The 16,811-nt window shown below is 41.0% G+C and overlaps 2 protein-coding genes and 1 long non-coding RNA gene across 3 annotated transcripts; 1 reads left to right on the top strand and 2 right to left on the bottom strand.

The window, feature by feature from the left end:
- Window positions 1–1,185: 1,185 nt before the first annotated feature.
- LOC144663708 (uncharacterized) lies at window positions 1,186–3,503 on the bottom strand. Its single transcript, XM_078524746.1, has one exon. The coding sequence runs from the start codon at window positions 3,094–3,096 to the stop codon at window positions 1,324–1,326; it is 1,773 nt and encodes a 590-aa protein (XP_078380872.1). The 5' UTR covers window positions 3,097–3,503; the 3' UTR covers window positions 1,186–1,323.
- Window positions 3,504–9,249: 5,746 nt separating this feature from the next.
- On the top strand, window positions 9,250–10,913 carry LOC144663786 (uncharacterized). The gene is made up of 2 exons (XR_013572662.1): window positions 9,250–9,503; window positions 10,177–10,913. It is a non-coding gene; the product is annotated as an uncharacterized LOC144663786 (long non-coding RNA).
- Window positions 10,914–12,554: 1,641 nt separating this feature from the next.
- On the bottom strand, window positions 12,555–13,445 carry LOC144663781 (uncharacterized). Its single transcript, XM_078524848.1, has 2 exons — window positions 13,282–13,445; window positions 12,555–12,952 (listed from the first exon to the last, which is right to left on the bottom strand). Exons 1-2 carry the CDS (start codon window positions 13,422–13,424, stop codon window positions 12,634–12,636), a joined length of 462 nt encoding a protein of 153 aa, XP_078380974.1. The 5' UTR covers window positions 13,425–13,445; the 3' UTR covers window positions 12,555–12,633.
- Window positions 13,446–16,811: the final 3,366 nt, after the last annotated feature.

Genomic DNA, 16,811 nt, shown 5'->3' with positions numbered 1-16,811 from the left:
TTAGCTAATCTGCTGACGATTACTGAGGACATAAAAAGTTTTATGTAATAATAATTATAACTTTTATACAAGCGGCTCACATAACAAAAGTGGTATTCTGTGAGAACCTCTGAGAAGTAAAACTATTAATGATTATAACAATATAAGATATAAGCATTGATATAAATGCGTTTCTCCTAAAACATCAGGTGTCAATGGGTTGAAAGGAAAGATAAGCCCAATGTCTTTACAAAAGTGTTATAAAAAGTCCCATTTCTAATGACGCATTTGTATAAGAGTCTATGCTTTGGCCAGGTCAAATAGATCGGAATCATTCAGTGCAAAGTAAACAATAAAAGAAAAAGAAAAGCCGAAAATAGGTATATGTAGATAAAAAACTAGGACAACTACCTAAATACAATAGATCATGATGAAACGGCATGTTCCTGGCAAAGCCTTGGTTTTACTTGTAGCTAGAAGTGATGGGCCAGTCACCATTACGACTTGAAAGCAATAGACTCATCCCCTACCATCACAGGAATTAATTAGAGAGCAGTTGCACTTGAGTGTCGAAAGTAATTTGCTTATGCTTTAATTTTGCATTACAAAGTTTAGCGCTACTTCATCATCCAATCAGAATTAAAATCAAAACCATTCGTGACGCGCTCACACACGTTTTCCCGCGCTTAGCGTCAATTACATGTAGTTGCTTTCGAGTTTTGATTGGGCCACTGGATTGGCAGTGTCCTTTAGTGATTGGCCAGAGTAATTACTTTGGTTTTGGTATTAGTCTATTACGACACTCATTTAAAAACCGCTCTAATTTCAATTCTTAGAGGTTAGCTCACGAAATGTTCTAGCCTGTCAAGAAGCAAGCGTTCGCACATTTTGACCGCGTGAAAATTGACAAGAGAGCATAAAGAATAAGTGAGGATAATGCCCCTCCTCGTATATTTTGACCTCGCCCAAAATCTGGAAAGCTCTTCATTCGTATATGGGGGAACGCTTGTTATGCAGGCTACAAATTTCCCCACATCCAATGCATTTTGATACAAATTGCTACCGCTATTGCAACCAAGAGTGCACTGACAGCGGAAACAAGAAAATCTGGAAATTCTCAGAATTTTTAAACAGCGTTAGCTTATAAATAAATGATTTTGCATTCTTTGATAAGCTATTGATTATTTAGGATGGGAGGGTGTGCACTGCAGGTCACAGGTCAGAATTTCATACATGGATTAATACGAGAGCATCCTTTTTGGCTTTTGTTTTTGCGTTTACTTGTCGTCTCACACAAACAAGGCGGGCCAAAATATTAGTTGTGGACCCCTGGCATAATATTTTTCAAATAACGAGAACTTTTGCATATCCTGCATATCTAAAAGCTACAGCAATGCGTCCCTCAGTAGTGACTGTCATCCCACCCAAAAAAAAGAGATGAATTCCTTTTTCAAAGATTTGAGTGCTTCGTGTAAACTCACCATCTTTGGTGTATATTTCCACGTTAATTTTCAGAAGGTCTTTTTTTTCTTGATCTGTACCAGCGACGACGACATGTTGACTTGCCGGGTGAAATGCAATTCTTCGAGTTGAATAACATCCTTTGAGTTTAAACTTGTTAAGATGGTCGCCGTGTTCACTGAATATGTGAACACAACAATCTTTGTCCACTACCATAACACGGCCATCATTAGCAGCAGTGATATCCCGCGTATACGTCAAAATGCCTTTTCCAAACTCGCAAACAAACTGTCCATCAGTCTCGTACACATCAACCACATCACTAGCCTTGTTCAGTACCAGTACTTTGCCACTGTCGGTGACTGTCAGACTGACCGCGTACCCTCCCCTCACGGGAAACATATGAGGTAGGTCAGCAGTGTTGTTAAATTTGTAAACATTGGGCTGTCCTTCAAATATCGAATCTCCAGGTTTTTTCAACCTGACTAAAACATAAATGTTGTCATTTACGTCTGCGGCTACATCATCAACATCTACCTTTGTATCGACGACAGCAGTAGGGAGACTAAAAAGACTGATAAATGTGCCATTGCTGTCAAACACCTTTACGTTACTATCCCCATAGCCTCCTACAATGAATTGTCCGCTGGAGTTTGTAGCGATACCACACGGATCCTTCAGCTTTTGCTCCTCTTCACCCTCCTGACCAAATGACCATGTTACACAACAGTCCTCCATGCCCTGTTTACGCAGAACTTCAGTTACTCTTTCGTCACGCAATGGATCAACTTTGTCTTCTCGGACTTCTCGATCTCCGATATCAACGGCAGGCCAGGTCCAGAGACATACGTCTTTACCGACTGTTTGCGTGACATCGTAGATGACACGATTTACGTGACAGACACTGGCAATAATTTTGCCGCGTTCTTCTTTGCCAAAAAGACCCCTTACTGCCTGGATTCCTTTCTTGAGCTGAACAGCAAAGCTATTCTGAACTGTTGACAAAGAGTTTAGTTCTTTAATGCACACTCTGCATGGTGCTAAAGCGTCCGCGGGATTGTCAACTGTCTCTAGTATTGTCGCCATCACTCGATATTGCAGTGCAAGAATGCGGTCAGACGTTTCTAAAGATTCATTTTTAAAAGCCCTTGTGGCTTCTCTACGAGCTTCTTTGAATCTCTTTTTTGCGTTGAAAAGCGCCCTCGTAGCTGATTCGTCCAGGTTGGTAAGCTCCAAGGTTCTCATTCCTTCCGCGAGAGAAAATGCTTCAGCACAAGCTGCTTGTGTAGTTACCGCGCTGTACTCATTTCTGGACCTTGCTTTATCAAACACTTCGTACAGAAACTCAATTCCTTCCTCAAAGAAGCTGATACTTGCTAGCAAATCTTTTCTTGATAATCCATCCAACTTGGACTTGATATCGTCGATTTCGCGGATGATCAAACCACGAAATTTTTGATCTGTTACGTCGCCATCTTTCAGCTTCTCCGCTACCTTATCTCTGCCTTTATTCACAAGCAAGCCAATTGTAGCTTTAAACACAGCTGTTACAATCGAAGACATAATCGACAAGTGAAAAAACGAACTCGAAAACGATTTCGTGTTCAATACAAATGATCTTGTGTTCGCGTGCCGTCGCAAGCAATGATAAAACATTCCAGGAATCAGGTATGACAAGAATCTGACAGGACTCTTCCCACTTGACCTGGATTTAACCTGCGATCAGGCGTTCTGCTTTTTCGACGCCTGATCGGAGGTTAACCTGGATTGGACTTTGCTGGAAGGAAAATTCCACGTACAAATTATCTTTTCAATATCTGATGCTGCTGGAACTTATCCCGATTTCTGTAGTAATATTTCTACTTCCCCTGAATGCAATCCTGATGCTAGTCCATCGCAGGATACCTCCAGCATTGTATCGCCGGTACCCATTTATACACCTGAGTGGAGAGAGGCACTATGAGAGTAAAGTGTCTTGCCCAAGAACACAACACAGTAACCCAGGCCAGGGTTCGAACCTGCACTACTTGATCCGGAGTCCGGCGAGCTTACCATAAGGCCACCGTGCCTCCCGTCTCTTTAATTATCGCTTTTTTTAATAGTTTCATTTTCAAGTAGATTATAATAATGAATACTATTCATTATTAAACTATTAAATTTAGCGAATATTTATGAAGTAAAACAAAACGAAAGCAAATATGTGGATGCGGCGATTCTTTTGGCTCGAAATCCAGAATCGGAGCAGTTCAGATCTCACAGCACATCTGACCTGGTCGATCGTATCAAGAACAAGTTGTCTGTACTATCCCTATATACATACATAATAGGGGGGGAGTGGGGATTACTGCACCGATTGACTGAATTGCAGCTGTTCAATTACAACTTCTTGCTTTTCACGAAAAGGGCTAGGTTTGCGTTGCATGTTCGGCCGTTTAATAAACTACTCTTCCCGGTCTATTACTCTATGAAAAGTAAGTACTCAACTGCTGTCAACAATGTAACTTTAATTTTGTCATTACAAGTAAATATATTAAGTTCAGGTCCTTGCTTTCAAATTCATATGCTCTAATGACGTCCATTCCTTATTACCAAAGTCCAGTCCATTCCAAATTTTATCAGCCCATAGCCTGCCACTGATCTGACTTATCCTTGTTGAGGTGATGATTTACAGGTAGGCATTTCATATGCATCTGTCAAAGGATCAGGAATTAAGACGATATAAATAGAGCAGCAGATTTGAGGGTTACGTGGCTTTTTTCCTTATATTACTGTTTTCCAATTATCAAGTCAGTTAGATTTGACAACCTGCCAGTGATTTGCGACTCACTGTTAGAAGAATTTGGCCACATGAAAACACAAATCACAAGGCAGCCCAAGCTAATAGATTGTTATTTCGCTATAATCAGAATAGAGACTGAAAATGATCGCTTATAAAACCTTAATTCTGTCCTTAGAAATTGCATTTGTAGAATTGAGCGCTCGCACGAGTAACCTCCAGATGTAAGCTTGTCTACTAACCGATCACACTGCGCCACAGAAATGAAAAATATTTGTTGTGACCAAAATCTATGTATTCTCTTTGTAAACATGAAATTCACACTATATGCAACTTTAAATGGAAACTCTTGTTTCACAAGACAGAACTGTTTAGGTTTTTGTTTCAAAAAGAAAACCAGACGCAATGTGAGTAATGTAAAGATTCCTAGCCTCACACGCAGATGCCCTTTGGGCTCATCACGCAAGCTTACCTAATACCAAGCTATTTAGTCTGCAGTTTGTTTGTTTTAGCAGGATTTCGTGGTGTCTTTTAGAAACACATTGTGCAAGCATGACCTTTGGTATAATTGGAGCAAACGAGCATAAATTTCAATTAGAAGATTTTCGCAATTTTTCGGAAGCATTCAGGCCAATGACAATTCATAACTGCTTTTTAGAACCTCAAGTAATTGCAAGTTGTACCAATACTGAAAGTATTTTGACTAACTCACTTGCCTAGTTACTAGACCTCTTTCGCTTTCCGTACGCGTGGGCAGCTCGTCCGTAACTATTTACTTCTGAATTATCTTTTCCCTCTTATATAAAAAGAAACATTATCATTTTGTGGGCATAATTTTAGAATTTAGGAGCATAATTTGGGAACTTTGGCATAATTCGACATAATTGGGAACGGTGCTTGCAGCATAATATGCCGGGCACTTTTAGGGCACTTTTAGGAGCATATCGTAAAATTGCGGTTATAAGCCCTGGGCTTATACAACTTCGTAAGGGGTTTTTGGTGTGCTTATAACTAATAAGTGGAGGGGCTTATATCTGGGAGGGCTTATAAGCGGAATAAAAAAACTTTTCGAAACGAGCCACGCGAGTGTCGATCGAAATACCTTTTTAAGTTAAAAACGCATAATAAAGCAATATTTCGCCCTTTTCAGTAATGTCTTCCTGCAAAAGGGGGCTTATATCGGGGGGGGGGGGGGGGGGCTTATAATCAGATGTATTTTAGATGGGCCTATAACCGGGGGGCCTTATTACCAGAATTTTACGGTATTGGGCCAAGCCTAAAGTGCATAATAAATAATTATTTCTCTTGTGAATGTTGGGCAATCCTCGGCAATATTCGGAAAAATTTACGGAAATCTGATAATTGCTAACTTTCTGTCGGATATCTTTCGAAAATTTTCCGAGTCATCTTTAAAGGAAATCTTCAGGCCACCTTTGGAAATGCTGGGGTCCATCGATTAATTAATAGGAAAATTATAATCCAGTTTTGTAAATCTTTATATTTCCTTATTTATTGGAAGTCCAATTATATATTATTGTCCCTTCTGTTCTCGTTATTCATTACCATATTAAATTTAGTCACCAAAAAGTTCGTAACCTTGTCTTCCACTACATATAAGCTTTTGACAGCATTTTTAGAAAAGGAGAACCCAAGGGAGTTACAATGAATCAAACACCTACCTTTTTAAACTGATTGAGTTAAGGCTAGCTTGCGCGCGCTACTTCGTAAAAAATGCGCGTAAAAAGCAAATTATTGCGTCACATTTGTTGCAAACTTCAGAACGCACAGTTTCTACTTGCAGTCTATTTAACGATGGGACAAAATTTGTGTTGCTTTGGCTGTGGAAGTTCTGACACTAAGGTTGTTCCATTAAGTACTTTTAGTCCGGCGGATAAGTGAAAGTATTGTGCACTTTATGATAAAAGCATGAAACTTAGCACACTAATACTATAAATCATGGGGAACATTTCAAAGATTGTAGGCATCCCGGATCTGGCCTTTCTCAGGGGGGGGGGGGACTTTTTCAAAATGGCCGCCAGCCAGATCTTTTGTTACGACAACATGGAACAAAGCGACTTGGTACAACGTCAAATTGTCGTTTTCATGATATATACTTATTGATCTAACACCAAAGATAAGAAATATGGCATCAAAATTTCTTTTAAAGTGTCTTACAGACTTTGAGTGGTCATTTCTAGGCTAAAATTACACAATATGCAAATTTATGATTTCATTACACTCATATCAAATAAACCCCGAGATTTGCTTTATGACTGTTCTAAAGTAAGCTCAGCGATACAATGATTTCAACCAACAAGTGTCCCTGACATTCGTGGCGCTGACAGTCACCACGGTTGCATTAGAATATTCAGGGCAGATTTTCTTTTACACATCTTCACCGTCTTCTACAGCGTTTAGCACATCCACTCATTGTGGGAGGTGACGACTGGCTTTCATGTTAAAAAAACACTTCAAGGTCAGCGTCACGCACTTGACTGGCGATACGTTATGTTGAAAACAAATGCTGGTCCCGTCTCATGGTCAGTAGCTACGACTGCTGTGTAAGGATTTTTGCTTTAGAAAACTCAAATTATTCTATCCTATTACTGAGTCGAGTTGTGCGTTCTACTTTTCTGCTGTTAAAGAGCTCGTTGCACTGGTGTTCGCTAAGATCGTTCAAATGACGGACAGAATCGATGACTGCTGCATTCATTACCTTCTGAGTACCAAGAACTAAAAGATCGTCCTTATTATCCATTGTTTATTGGCCAATAATCCTGGCTATCTCTGTTCCAGACACCCGATCCATCTCAGTAGTGCCGATGCAGTAAGCCCCACTTTTCCATTTGTTTTCACGAAGGCATAGTTCTGTTCATGGCCTTCATCTAAAGCTATCCTAGAGAAGGGTCGCTGTTAACGATGAACTTCGCTTTCCAAAATGCTTTCAGTATTCTGTGGTGCTTGTGTTTATCGAGAAGCATAACCATGTCACGCAGGTGAATGGCACTATCATTCAGTGGTCAAGAAAATTTTACAGCCACTGAAGTCTTGTTAAAGCCTCAAAAATCAAAAGAAAGTTGCCAGTACGACCAACACGATACTCAGCACATTAAGCTGCCAGAAATTGAACTGTGGACTTTGAAGGGCTCTTTGTTCACACCATTCTTCAAACGATGTACCGCTACATTCTGGCCACTCAAAGTACGATGCCTGTTGAAGCCTATACAGAGCGCAAGCTATTATCTGGTGTGCAAGGGCGGTTTCCTTGACATGCACCGCTTTCAGGAAAGAATTCGAAGTTCCTACTGTCGCTATTTCAGCTTGTACTAGTGCTGACATCCAGTTACTGCCATCAGAAAAATCTCCAAGTGCTTTTAACAATGCCATCTTGTTGTGTTGGCCACTCAGCGTTTCTACAAATGACTCTTCCCATATGTTTCTGACCACATCTACTGGATTTGCTTTGTAATCGTGAACAGTATAAAGGTTGATCAAATGTGATCATAGGAGTTTTCCAAGGATTAAGAACAGCCACAGCCTCTTTCACCACATTCATGGAATGAGGAGTCATCGCCATTGACTTCGAGTCATTCGGGAAAAGAGGAAGAAGCTTTAAGGGCACTGACTGCTTCAGGGCCATGACCTGGAGTATCTGCTGGTTGTTGTCTTCTTAGAATGCAGCCCAAGATACATCCAGTTCCTTATCACTGGGACTGTCATAATTACCATCGATAATCTTGCTGAGGAGATCGGACCTGTCATTGCCTTCTGTTACAGTAATCGTTATTCATTAGACTGCAGCTGGACTGTTTCACTCCACAAACTTCTGGAACAGGAGGCTTGTTCTTTGTGACAGTGGCAAACAGTACAAGTGTGTAGCTGTACGGTCTTGCCAGACCTGGAGATAGAAACGCATGATTGCTCTGTGCCAGGCTTTTTAGTGTCGGGATACTGAAACAGTGTTATGCCTGTCCCATGGAAGGATCCATGTGCACTAGTTGCTGTCGGATCATGGTCAATTTTTTCGACTGCTGATGTCGTGAACACACCATGGCCAATGCTTAGTGTAGACGGGCAAACTGTTCCAACTGTCTCGAAGTGGCTAATGGCATAGTTACCAAGGTCTGCAGACAATCCCAGGACACGATCATATGAAACAGATAATCCCAGCCTGTAAAGTGTATCCACTAGATCTTTTGATCTTGTTCTTGAGTGTACTAATGCACCTAGAAATAATGGCAGTGGCATCTCCCATTGTTCGAAATGTCTGGTGTGAAGAGAGTTGTTGACGCCAGCGCTCACAACTGTTATACATTATGAATTGCGAATGAAGATACATAGCAAGTTGTGACAAGTAGCTTTGTCGTTAATGTTACTCCCACACATGATAATTGTAAAAAGCATAAGCAACGATTGAGATTTTCCGATGTTTTCATTGGCCACATACAGCAAATATATACCTTCATTTTATCCTTCAAATTGAGACAAATTTGTGGATTTTTTTTTCAGTCTAGTAGAATGATCTACTGAGGAGTCCCGTCCAAGCTGATGAACTCTATCAGTGTAAGCGGCTTGTATATATGAAGGAATTAAAAACCAGTTTAAATGCTTTATCAAGAAAGGCAAAAAAGGGAACAAGATACTATTATAAAATCAGTGTGAATGAATTCTTTTAAAAAATCTAATTTGCATAAAGTCCAAAATGACAACAATTCTCCAAAAACATTTCAAAATTTCAATTTTTGTACAATTTTCTAAATTCTTGACTTTCTTTAAAAAATGATCAACCTTAAAAATATTAATTAAACCTTTCAATAAGTAATTTGGCAATATATTGCTCTCATAATAAAGATTCTGGCTGGCGGCCATTTTGAAAAATACCCCTTCCCCCCCGGAAACGATCATATCCAGATTGCCTATAATCTTTAAAATATTCCTCATGACTTATAATATAAGTGTGCCAAGTTTTATGCTTTTATCATAAAGTGCACGATTAGTCCCTAAAATGACACTTATCCACTGGACTATTTGCCCAATACATCGAAAAGTTCAAATGCGTCGCTTTCCGCAGGAAATGTTAGCTTTCATCGCCCGGTGCAGGTACAGTTAAAACTGGCTCGCTCCTCACTGGAAAATCTCTCAACAGAAATCTCAAATCGTTCGTCATTAGCAACGATTTCTCTAGGATCAGTGCAAACGCTGTCTTCATCAAAAAGCGAAACAGTTGTCGGTGAAAGAATGCCAGGAGATAAACAGGAAACGTCCCCATCCAGCAAACGGCATCCAGGTACATTTATTATTCAAAAGCGCTTAAATTGGATCCAAGAATGATTGAAAAGGAACGCTTTGATTAATCAAATTTTAGTTCTTGCACGGCCAATTTGGGGACGATAATGGGGTGGGGGGTGCGAGAAAGTAAAGGGCAACACTGGAAAAGCAAACTTAATCCTAAGGGAACTCTATTCCTCAGCCAACCTTAAACTAGTTTACCGAAACACGAAAACCTTCCCTAAACCGAAATCTACTGTTCAGCAGAATGAGAACCACCATAACAAAAGACATTCATTCTTGGACCTCTCCCCTTTAGTCTTAACTGAAACATTCACTGAAAAACTTTTCTAAAAATTCCGCTAAGGAAAGACCAGCAGAAGCATACGTGATATGCTTCTCGAAAGACTTATAAACAACATTGGTGGTTGTGAAATGGTTAATTAAAGGTAGCGGAAAATCTGAAAAGGTTATGAGCTCAACAATTTAGTTTACTGTACTGAATTCCAGGAAATATTTCATTATTGATGGTTAACTGTTTTTCCATTTTGTAACTTTTCAGCAACAGTCATTTTACCAAAGTCAACTGCAACAGTTTTGTTCGACTACGATAGCGTACCAAAGCTCGTTTAAAAAATACTTGACATACCTCTCGGTTTAAAAACTTTTAATTTTTTATTTTTAACGCAAAGGACTTGTTACTCCTGAGCCAGATGAAGGTCTCTTGAATTCCTTAGCATTGACACCAGGCGAGGAACCTCAGGCGGGCAGCTCTACTTTACCTCACGTGATTGGTGGACGCCAGTCGCGTGTCCAACAAGTGTTCCGTATGGGATCATTCGCGCCCAGGGCTCCGACTCCAAGACCAAATAAGGCCGCGGTAATAATGGTAAAACCTTACCAAGGTGAGCAAGAATCCTGTCACTGGAACTAAACGTCAAATTTGCGTTGTTCAGGGAGGGGATGCAAGGAAATACTTCAACAGCTAACGATACGCATATCTTCCCAAGTGATAACGTCAAATGGATAGAGCTAAACTGTATTTTTGCAAATTTGCGTTCGCTTGTGCGAGTGACTCAATTAACGAAAATTTGTACAAATTCAACTCACAAATTAGAGCAAACACATTGTTTTTTTTAACCAATCTAGAGAAAAAGCACATACTAGTTTTGGGGTGGCTTATGCATGTTTTTTCGCCTTTCTACCTTTTTCCCGCGCTTACTTTCGCGCGTTTTCATATTTTCCCACGCTTAGCACCATTCGCGTGTTTTTGTTTGGAGTTTTGATTGGTTCATTGCATTATTTCCGTTGCTGTGATTGGCCAGATGTGAAAGCTTTGTTTTTGGCTTTGCGACTGAAAGTAAAAGCAGGTGCTCAATGTATAAGAACTGGAAGATGAGGGAGTAATTTTCAAATAAACAAAAAGCAGAATATTCAAGCAATCTCTTAACCATAATTACCCGCTGACGGGTAATTATGGCGATCCCCATGAGGTGAACTGCGTACGGTGCGAGAGGTCCGCTTCTAGAGGAGGGAGGTCTTTAGCGGGGATGATAGCCTTCCGTAGGTCGCAGTCAAAGAAACGAAAGGCTAACGGACTTCCCAACAAACAACAGTTGACAGCAGAGCAAGAAAAGAGAAAGAAAACCATAGAGGAGTATGATGACGCTCGCCAGTTTGCCGAGAGACATCAGAACAACGACCGATAAATATAAACTTCCGATTATTGCTCGGCGAATTCGCTCTGACTTGGGTCAATGGAAAATGAGATGCGACGACTATCAAGGGGGCAAAAGAGAGCGTTCCACTAACTACTGGAACACTTTGATAAGAGTCCCAAATGTGGATCTCTATAGGGCTAGTGTATCTCGGGTCCCAAGCTTTTTGCTGCTTGGTAGTGTAAACTTAATTTGACTTTTAATTTGACATATTTGAAACAAACGAGCCCTGTAAGAAGTAGTACAGTGGATTACTAGGACCCAGGCCCACTTCAAGCCCGAAGTACTGGAACCAAAAGCCCTTGTATGGCACGGCAGATGAAAGGCAAAACACGACAGGTCGCTCGTTATGGCGACGAGGTACCCTATGGTCCACCGAACAACACAAAACGGAAAATAACTTGGTTCAAAAGAAAGTTGAAAGAGCCCTTCCTAAAGCTGTCTGAACCACATAAATTCCATTCTTAACGTCCGTCTTTATAAATATGACAAGACTGAAATATAAGTAGAATAAAATGCAGTGTTCTGATAATTGATTTTATTTTAAAAATTGCAACTATTTAAATAACAAGCTCTCTACATTGTGTTAACATAATATGTACTGAATAGGTAAATGTATATCACAATTTAAATAAAACATGTATGACAAATTAATAAATATTTAAATCCCTTTTATTTACAGTCACTGATCTCTTAAAATCGCGATTGAATCGTGGAGTCACTATAAGAATAGATCATTTACCTCAATCCTCTTCTTAGGTTGTTAACATCGGACTTATACCGAAAGTCCACTGTACTTCCGCCAGAAGTCAAAATATCAAAACGGCTCTGAAGGGCTATTGAGGCAACTTGACGTAAGACTCTTCGTAATACAATTATTTACAGGCTTAAATATTGAGTTCAAATTTTACATTATATTTTACAATTGTAGATATACAGCTATTTCAATAAACGTTGTCGGGTCAAAGCTTAAAGCTAAAAGGCAATACCGTATGGTGTTCTGGGTATTCACTACAAATTTGCATATAAGTTTCATTAAATGCACAAATTTGTATTTCGCACGTGGAGAATTCAAGAGTTTGTTTTTCTTATCAGGAGGCCTTTCTGTAGCTTTACTTTCACTGTTGCTTAGCTCTGACTTTGAAAAACTCTTCTAAAATTCAGTGTGACTAAAAGCACCTTGTTTCACATGTCTGAATAAATAGAAAACATGCAATTTCGCGTTTGTCATGTCACGATATATTTTTGTATTCAGCACGCGCAGTTGCTCTCTTCTTCTACCCATACTGCCTTTCAGTCTTGTCTTTTAGCTTTAATCCGGACAACGTTAACTAAAATAGCTGTATATCCTAGTGTGCCAATATATAACAAATGTCTCTGAAAGTTTCCAGAGTTTACATGCGCAAAAGAGAAGTATAAGCTAAGCTAAGATTACAAGTCCACCCTTCTTCTTAATAGCCAAAGGGTCCAGAATAAGGAGATCATTACAAATCGTTTATCGCTTGTGACCTCAGACACTCCACTAGTTTCTAATTCAACAGTATCGCGGGCGCCAGCTCCGATGACAGCGGTTTCAGTCTCATTATCTTTGGCTCCTCCTATTTTGTTACACTCGTTCCCAGTGCAACAGCGGACGCAAACACGTCTCTTCCCAGACCCCACGAGTTCCACCTCTCGTCGACATCCATCCTTGCACGAGTAACCTCGCAGTCCGTCATCACTGGAGCAACCAAGCATGATTGGTAGGATGCTGAAAAAAAAAAAAAGAAAAACATGTTAATAAAGGTTAGATAAAATAAAGCGGGCAGGAGTTTAAGAGCCAGCCTCAAAGGACGTTTAACTTTACTATAATCGCATTCCTTAATCCGTCTTTTGACAAAGCAGTGTTGCTCGGATAACACCGGAAAAAATTGTGCTGAATAGACACTCCCCCAATCCCCTTTCCTGCTGCCCCCCCCCCTGCCCTTCTATCAATCCCAGTATGAAAACGCCGTTTAAAATTGAAATTAAATTTAGAAACGCAAAGGAAATTTGAAGTATTTGCTAGAGGCTTCGTTATCACAAGATCCTACTACCCACCTTGAGTTTGTTGCTGCAGCACTGTACTGTTTGTTCAACGTAATGGCAAAGCATTTATCACCAGGAGGACACTGCGTTGTTGTCACGTGATCTTGTAGGCATCCCCTACCCTGGCATTTTAAACACCGTGGGCCCTCAGTCATTAGGCTCAGCTGCAAATATGTATCTCGTCTCCACACACAACAACCTTTCCCAGGCCACAAGCGACCACCAGAGGACGAGTTATGTAGCTACCATTGCGTGCATGTTGTGCGGACCTATATTACGTCACGAATTTGCATCACGTGACCAACCATGTGCGTTGTTCTCGCTTGGATTCGCCATGTTGTTTTTATTTCTTTACCTTGTTGAACATTTTGGACCTAACGAAACAGTCGGTAAGAGTCATATTATTTGCAAAATGTATCTACATGTACTTCGATTCGTTTCCTATGTTTACTAGTTCATATTTGTATTTGTAGAAAACCTGAACTATAGTTGGTATGCCTGAACTGAACCTGGATTGTTAGAGTGTAATCTTGAAACCTGGATCGTATCATGTATTAAAAGTTCTGAGTTTTTGACGTTAAATTTGACTTTGAATCACTACATAGCACTTGGGCTGTGTAACAGTTTTCGACTACTTCGCCTTGGAAATTATCGGAATTGGAAATTTGGTGGATTGTGTGGAATGCGAACGGCGAAACGATTTGTTGTGTTTACGGAATATGTCAGACGAACAACCTGAATCGCCACTGGAAGCGAATGGATTCTTCGATACCGCAGCTAATGGTACGAGCGACGAAATTGGAATGGAAGAAAGGAGAAGCACAAGGGATAGACAAGCTAGTGTTATGCAAGACAGGGAAGGCGTCTTAAACGAAAAGAAACTCGCTCTTCAAAAATCACGCGCCGCCCATATTGGAAATTTGACGAAGGTTTATAATGAAATTGTTCACCTTACCGAAAGCGATGCAAGTCGTGAAGATGTGTCGAAGAAATGTGCGAGATTTGATGAATCTTGGCGTAAATTCGTGGACGCTCACGAAAGTTATCTGAAATTATTGGATCCTTTTATGGACACCCTTGTTTTGGAACAGACACAGAAAACATACGATGAACAGCTGCAACGAAAGCTCAATCTCGACTTCACCGTGCGATTATGGTACAAGGACAGAGAACCCGAACGAGGAGATAACTATAGTGAGTTTTCTCGCGGAACGCAAAGGAGCAGACGAAGTGGGGTTTCCACGTCGAGTTCAAGATTGTCTACAGTGTCTAGAAAAAAGGAGAAATTGGCCCTGGCGCAATTGAATCTCCGACAGTTAGGGATTAGACAGCAGTTTGAACAGGAAATGCAAGAAATTCGAAGGAAGAAGGAGCTAATAGAAGCAGAAATGGAGACTGAAAGGGCGGCAGTCTCTCTTCAGATTTATAAAGAGGAAAGCATGGAACAATCACGCGAGAAATCCTTCCTGGGTTATTTAGAGCCTTCACAAAGGAGTAAAATTCCAGATAGCTCAATGGTCAGTGTGAATGATCATTTAGACAATACAACCATAGTTACTTCAACCCTGTCGAATCAGAGAGCAGCCTTACCCCGTAGGACTGAACAGGTTGATTTAATTTGTCCTGGATCTGTGGAGCCAACTTATTCTATTCCGGCGTTGACTACTTTGGCTGGAAATGTGTCGACCGCGCCGGCACCCATTATACGAAACCCACAGTGTACACCTCCCAACCTTGTGACAAGTAGGAGTTCCTTGCCAAAAATTGAACCCAGGCAGACATCAGTTGGACAACGTGTTAGTGAAACTTGGTCCTCTTCTTGGCAGATGCCTCGACCCTATGTGCCGCCAGTCGTGAAAGTAGAACCAGTAAATGAGCAGTTCGATAGTGGTCAAGAGATGGTAAAGGCTTTGAGACAGGTAGTTTCCTCACCTAAGGTTGAGTATCATCGGTTTGATGGTGATCCATTGAAGTATGTCACCTTTATGCACAATTTTGAAACCTATTTGGAAAGGGATAATCCGGATGAGTCCAGGAGATTACAACTTCTCATACAACACTGCACAGGAAAGGCAAAGGAAGCTATCGAAAGTTGTTCAAATCTGCGTAACGATGGTTACCGAGTAGCAAAACAAACCTTACGGGAGAACTTTGGAAAACCGCATGTGATTGCGGAGGCTCATGTTAAGAAGTTGTTGAATCTGCCTTGTATGAAGAGTGTGGATGGACCTTCGTTGTTGGAGCTCAGCAGACATTTGGACACCGCAGATCGAACTTTGAGCGGCATGGGTGCTGAATATGTGTCCGATCTTAATCACATGAACACTTTGCGAGAGCTCGCAAAGAAGTTGCCAATGTTTCTAAGAGGGAGATGGACCGAGTGTGCTGGGAGGATTATTGCAGCCGACCGCAGACCTAAGTTTCAAGACTTTGTAGCATTTGTCAAGGAAAGAGCTAAATTGGTGGACAACGAGTTTGGCCGAGATATGGTTACTGGAACTTTGAAGGAGACACCTCCTAAAAGAAACAAAATGAAAACTTCCCAAGCCTGTCAGCATTTGCCACTGGAACTGGACCAACTCGCGATGGTCAAAACGAGAATGCTAGAGGATCAAAATTTGTGGATGCCCCCGCGCCTTGTCAAGCTTGCACAAAGCAGCATGACATTTGGAAGTGTGGTAAATTCAAAGGCCTCACCTATGAAGAGAAGTGGAAAATTGTGCAAAGTGGTGGACTGTGTAATAAGTGTCTAGTTAAGGGACATATTGCCAAGGAGTGCCCGAAAGTAAATTTCAAGTGTCAAAGGCCTGGTTGTGGAGGTAGTCACCATACCCTGATGCATCGCCCCGCTGCTGGAATTCGAAGAGACCTTAACAGTATGAACAGAAACACTGCTAGTCAAAACAGTAACTTTGCAACCGCTGCTATTGCAGAGCAACATTTGCAACCAAGTCAAGGGACTGCTAGGCCAGGTGACGTTACTGGGGCCGGTGATGGAAATGGAATTGCTGTGGCAGCTACTGGGGCTGGAGAAACAAGAGTGTGTCTGGGAATTATCCCTGTTAAGGTTCGAGGGAAGGGCAACGAGATTATTCAGACATATGCCCTTCTTGATAATGGATCAGAGGTGACATTGTGTCATGAACGATTAGCTAACAAACTTGAGCTGGAAGGAGAAAGGCTTAACTTTACGCTGACTGGAATGACTGGTTCAACTCAGATGGAGAGTCGTGTGGTAGACTTGACTGTAATGTCTATGGATGAGTCAGTTGTGGTGGAGTTACCGAGTGTAAAGACAGTCGCACAGATGCCTATCTCTCCAAGTTGTATTCCAAAGAAAGAAGATCTTGCTTGCTGGCCTCACCTACGAGGCATTGACATTCCCGAAGTTGGAAATAGAGAAGTTTTGTTGTTGATTGGTCTTAAAGAAAAGCCTAGTCTCTTCCTCCCATTAGAGTTTAAAGCTGGTGCAATCGACGAGCCAATAGCTATCCGTTACAGCCTGGGGTGGACAGTGATAGGTCCGATGGGTGAACGCAAAG

The sequence above is a fragment of the Oculina patagonica genome, chromosome 8 (genome assembly GCF_052425735.1).
Source record: "Oculina patagonica isolate OP01 chromosome 8, crgOcupat, whole genome shotgun sequence".
Lineage (NCBI taxonomy): Eukaryota > Metazoa > Cnidaria > Anthozoa > Scleractinia > Oculinidae > Oculina > Oculina patagonica.
This window is presented reverse-complemented; position numbering and strand designations above follow the sequence as displayed.